General features: G+C 48.5%; 1 protein-coding gene across 6 annotated transcripts in view; it reads left to right on the top strand.

The window, feature by feature from the left end:
• ift140 (intraflagellar transport 140 homolog (Chlamydomonas)) overlaps positions 1-5,927 on the top strand; it is a 43,287-nt gene extending 37,360 nt beyond the window's left edge. For 3 of the 6 annotated variants that reach the window (XM_047811262.1, XM_047811260.1, XM_047811261.1), the window contains 4 exons: positions 605-817; positions 1,064-1,230; positions 1,411-1,552; positions 5,388-5,927. In XM_047811262.1, coding sequence (XP_047667218.1) covers positions 605-817; positions 1,064-1,230; positions 1,411-1,552; positions 5,388-5,621 — 756 coding nt within the window. In that variant the 3' untranslated portion in view covers positions 5,622-5,927. Of the gene's footprint in view, positions 1-79; positions 244-604; positions 818-1,063; positions 1,231-1,410; positions 1,553-5,387 lie in introns of those variants that run through there. The other 3 variants (XR_007140135.1, XR_007140136.1, XM_047811263.1) reach the window with 3 other exon arrangements.

Below are 5,927 nucleotides of genomic sequence, written 5' to 3'. Positions count from 1 at the left end.
GTAAAAATACAGGACAAGGAGGACTTATTTCAGTGTTAACAATGTGTTAAAGTCTTTAGTAAAGAAGAAAACTCTCTAGTTCTCATTTAAAGACAGCCAGTGACTCAGACAGCTAGGAGAAATTCACCACCTGGTCCAGGACAGAGAAGCACCTTGACCTGTATCATCCTTGAACCCTGAGAGATGTTGGAAGAGGTAGTTGTTAGTCCAGGACTTCCCCAAGGTTGGGTGCAGCAGGAGATGGTGAGATCTGGAGATATGATGTCAAGAGATCTGAGCAGATGTTTCATTGTTGCTGGGATTCAGTTTAAGCTGATAATATAATAAATATATCTCTTTATACCTGTGTGTGTGTGTGTGTGTGTTTGTTTGTGTGTGTTTGTGTATGTGTGTTTGTGTGTGTGTGTATGTTTTTGTTTGTGTGTGTGTTTGTGTGTGTTTGTATGTTTGTGTGTGTGTGTTTGTGTGTGTATATATGTGTGTTTGTGTATGTGTGTGTGTGTGTGTGTGTGTTTTCGTGTGTGTGTTTGTGTGTGTGTGTGTGTGTGTGTGTGTGTGTGTGTGTGTGTGTGTGTGTGTGTGTGTGTGTGCGTTTTCTCTGTAGGCGATGCGAGCGTTGCTGAAGTCAGGTGACACAGAGAAGATTGTGTTCTTTGCTGGTGTGTCTCGTCAGAAAGAGATCTACGTGATGGCGGGGAATTACCTTCAGTCTCTGGACTGGAGGAAAGATCCAGAAATCATGAAGAACATCATCAGCTTCTATACAAAAGGACGTGCACTGGAGCTGCTGGCCGGCTTCTACCAGGCCTGTGCACAGGTACACAGTGTGGGCGTGTCCTAAACCACACACACTACTCACTATCTACAGCACCCAAGCCTGATGTATGAGCACCACAGTGCATTATGGGTATTCTAGGGTTTAACTACTGGTGTTGCATTGTGTGTGTTCAGAGTGATAGAAGTGCACTTTCTTCAGATATGACTGGAGTGACCGTGTGTGTGTGTGTGTGTGTGTGTGTGTGTGTGTGTGTGTGTGTGTGTGTGTGTGTGTGTGTGTGTGCAGGTAGAGATTGATGATTATCAGGACTATGAGAAGGCTTATGGTGCTCTCAATGAAGCCTATAAGTGTCTGTCCAAAGCAAAGAGTCGCCATGGAGATGAGACCGACGAGCAACTCACACAACTCACACACCATCTCACACTCATCAAGAGATTCATACAGGCGCGCAGGTAACACACACACATACACACACACACACACACACACAGAGGAAACACATGAACACTTTTAATCAAAAATGTGTGTGTGTCTGCATGTGTGTCTGCATGTGTGTCTGCATGTGTGTCTGCATGTGTGTCTGCATGTGTGTCTGCATGTGTGTGTGTGTGCGTGTGTGTGTGTGTGTGTAGGCTGTATGAACAGGACCCTGCAGCAGCTCTCTCAGCGTGTGAGTGTTTGTTAGAGGAGTGTGATCTGGACCCTGCAGTGAGGGTAGGAGACGTCTTCGGCTTCATCATCGAGCATCACTGTCAACACGGCAGCTACCAGAAGGTCAGTCAACACACACCACAGTGCTGAACCCACACTAACACACACACCACAGTGCTGAACCCACACTAACACACACACACTACAGTACTGAACCCACACTAACACACACCACAGTGCTGAACCCACACTAACACACACACCACAGTGCTGAACCCACACTAACACACACACAACACAGTGCTGAACCCACACTAACACACACACACTACAGTACTGAACCCACACTAACACACACCACAGTGCTGAACCCACACTAACACACACACCACAGTGCTGAACCCACACTAACACACACACCACAGTGCTGAACCCACACTAACACACACACCACAGTGCTGAACCCACACTAACACACACACCACAGTGCTGAACCCACACTAACACACACACAACACAGTGCTGAACCCACACTAACACACACAACACAGTGCTGAACCCACACTAACACACACCACAGTGCTGAACCCACACTAACACACACACAACACAGTGCTGAACCCACACTAACACACACACACTACAGTACTGAACCCACACTAACACACACCACAGTGCTGAACCCACACTAACACACACACCACAGTGCTGAACCCACTCTAACACACACACCACAGTGCTGAACCCACACTAACACACACACACTACAGTACTGAACCCACACTAACACACACCACAGTGCTGAACCCACACTAACACACACACCACAGTGCTGAACCCACTCTAACACACACACCACAGTGCTGAACCCACACTAACACACACACACCACAGTGCTGAACCCACACTAACACACACACACTACAGTACTGAACCCACACTAACACACACCACAGTGCTGAACCCACACTAACACACACACCACAGTGCTGAACCCACACTAACACACACACCACAGTGCTGAACCCACACTAACACACACCACAGTACTGAACCCACACTAACACACACACACTACAGTACTGGACCCACACTAACACACACAACACAGTGCTGAACCCACACTAACACACACAACACAGTGCTGAACCCACACTAACACACACACCACAGTGCTGAACCCACACTAACACACACACACCACAGTGCTGAACCCACACTAACACACACACACTACAGTACTGAACCCACACTAACACACACACCACAGTGCTGAACCCACACTAACACACACAACACAGGGCTGAACCCACACTAACACACACACTACAGTACTGAACCCACACTAACACACACACCACAGTGCTGAACCCACACTAACACACACACCACAGTGCTGAACCCACACTAACACACACACCACAGTGCTGAACCCACACTAACACACACACCACAGTGCTGAACCCACACTAACACACACCACAGTGCTGAACCCACACTAACACACACACCACAGTGCTGAACCCACACTAACACACACACCACAGTGCTGAACCCACACTAACACACACACCACAGTGCTGAACCCACACTAACACACACACCACAGTGCTGAACCCACACTAACACACACACCACAGTGCTGAACCCACACTAACACACACACCACAGTGCTGAACCCTCACTAACACACACACCACAGTGCTGAACCCACACTAACACACACACCACAGTGCTAAACCCACACTAACACACACACCACAGTGCTGAACCCACACTAACACACACACCACAGTGCTGAACCCACACTAACACACACACCACAGTGCTAAACCCACACTAACACACACACCACAGTGCTGAACCCACACTAACACACACACCACAGTGCTGAACCCACACTAACACACACCACAGTGCTGAACCCACACTAACACACACACCACAGTGCTGAACCCACACTAACACACACACCACAGTGCTGAACCCACACTAACACACACACCACAGTGCTGAACCCACACTAACACACACACCACAGTGCTGAACCGACACTAACACACACACCACAGTGCTGAACCCACACTAACACACACCACAGTGCTGAACCCACACTAACACACACCACAGTGCTGAACCCACACTAACACACACACCACAGTGCTGAACCCACACTAACACACACACCACAGTGCTGAACCCACACTAACACACACACACCACAGTGCTGAACCCACACTAACACACACACACCACAGTACTGAACCCACACTAACACACACACCACAGTGCTGAACCCACACTAACACACACACCACAGTGCTGAACCCACACTAACACACACAACACAGTGCTGAACCCACACTAACACACACACCACAGTGCTGAACCCACACTAACACACACACCACAGTGCTGAACCCACACTAACACACACACCACAGTGCTGAACCCACACTAACACACACACCACAGTGCTGAACCCACACTAACACACACCACAGTGCTGAACCCACACTAACACACACACCACAGTGCTGAACCCACACTAACACACACACCACAGTGCTGAACCCACACTAACACACACACCACAGTGCTGAACCCACACTAACACACACACCACAGTGCTGAACCCACACTAACACACACACCACAGTGCTGAACCCACACTAACACACACACCACAGTGCTGAACCCTCACTAACACACACACCACAGTGCTGAACCCACACTAACACACACACCACAGTGCTGAACCCACACTAACACACACACACCACAGTGCTGAACCCACACTAACACACACCACAGTGCTGAACCCACACTAACACACACCACAGTGCTGAACCCACACTAACACACACACCACAGTGCTGAACCCACACTAACACACACCACAGTGCTGAACCCACACTAACACACACCACAGTGCTGAACCCACACTAACACACACACCACAGTGCTGAACCCACACTAACACACACACACCACAGTGCTGAACCCACACTAACACACACCACAGTGCTGAACCCACACTAACACACACCACAGTGCTGAACCCACACTAACACACACACCACAGTGCTGAACCCACACTAACACACACCACAGTGCTGAACCCACACTAACACACACACCACAGTGCTGAACCCACACTAACACACACCACAGTACTGAACCCACACTAACACACACACCACAGTACTGAACCCACACTAACACACACACCACAGTGCTGAACCCTCACTAACACACACACCACAGTGCTGAACCCACACTAACACACACACCACAGTGCTGAACCCACACTAACACACACACCACAGTGCTGAACCCACACTAACACACACCACAGTGCTGAACCCACACTAACACACACACCACAGTGCTGAACCCACACTAACACACACACCACAGTACTGAACCCACACTAACACACACACCACAGTGCTGAACCCACACTAACACACACACCACAGTACTGAACCCACACTAACACACACACCACAGTGCTGAACCCACACTAACACACACACCACAGTACTGAACCCACACTAACACACACACCACAGTGCTGAACCCACACTAACACACACCACAGTGCTGAACCCACACTAACACACACCACAGTGCTGAACCCACACTAACACACACACCACAGTGCTGAACCCACACTAACACACACCACAGTGCTGAACCCACACTAACACACACTACAATAACTATACTTCTAAATGTCTCAGTCAGTCTAATGAAAGAACTTTGTCCTGTTTCTTTTTTATATGTTAAAGAATATGTCCATGTCCATGAACCTGTCCACTTTTTGTAGTTTCATACCCAAATGGAACATGGAGGTGAAGGAGGCTGTAGCTCCTGACTGTGAGACGGATAACATGCAGAAGGACACACAGTTTTTCTTCAGGTCAAAGGTCACATGTACCGTTTTCTGTTACAGGCATGGATGAAGCTGGAGGAGCTGAGACGTTTACATCCCTCAGTGAACGTGAGTGTATACGTGAGCGCTCGCAGTCTGGACGCTCTGCAGGACGCCGTCGGAGTAAGAATCAACCATGGAGACACTACACACACTAACGCACTCGGCCGAGACGCAGACAACACACACGCACACACACAGAGTGACGGAGAGGACGAGGACGAAGTGGAGGAAGACGAGAACCTCAATGACTGAGGGGTGTTTAATACAGAACACACACACACATGTGGGATCAGTCCTGAGCTTTAAACACAATGGTTAGTGTGTTGCCTTCAGGAACGGACATCCCGCACACACACACACACACACACACACACACACACACACACACACACACACACACCATAATTGTCATTATTATTTTTTTCTTATTAATTCACTACACATTTTGTACCTTTTACACACAGTTTGTAAGCCCCACACACCCTGGAATGTTTTGTATTATTCCTTGTACAGAATGTATTTCTATTTTAATAAAAGCTTTGAACTCCTACAACAAGA

Source organism: Tachysurus fulvidraco, chromosome 3 (assembly GCF_022655615.1).
Source record: "Tachysurus fulvidraco isolate hzauxx_2018 chromosome 3, HZAU_PFXX_2.0, whole genome shotgun sequence".
NCBI lineage: Eukaryota > Metazoa > Chordata > Actinopteri > Siluriformes > Bagridae > Tachysurus > Tachysurus fulvidraco.
The sequence above is the reverse complement of the archived record's forward strand: the minus strand, read 5'-3'. Positions and strand labels throughout refer to the sequence as shown.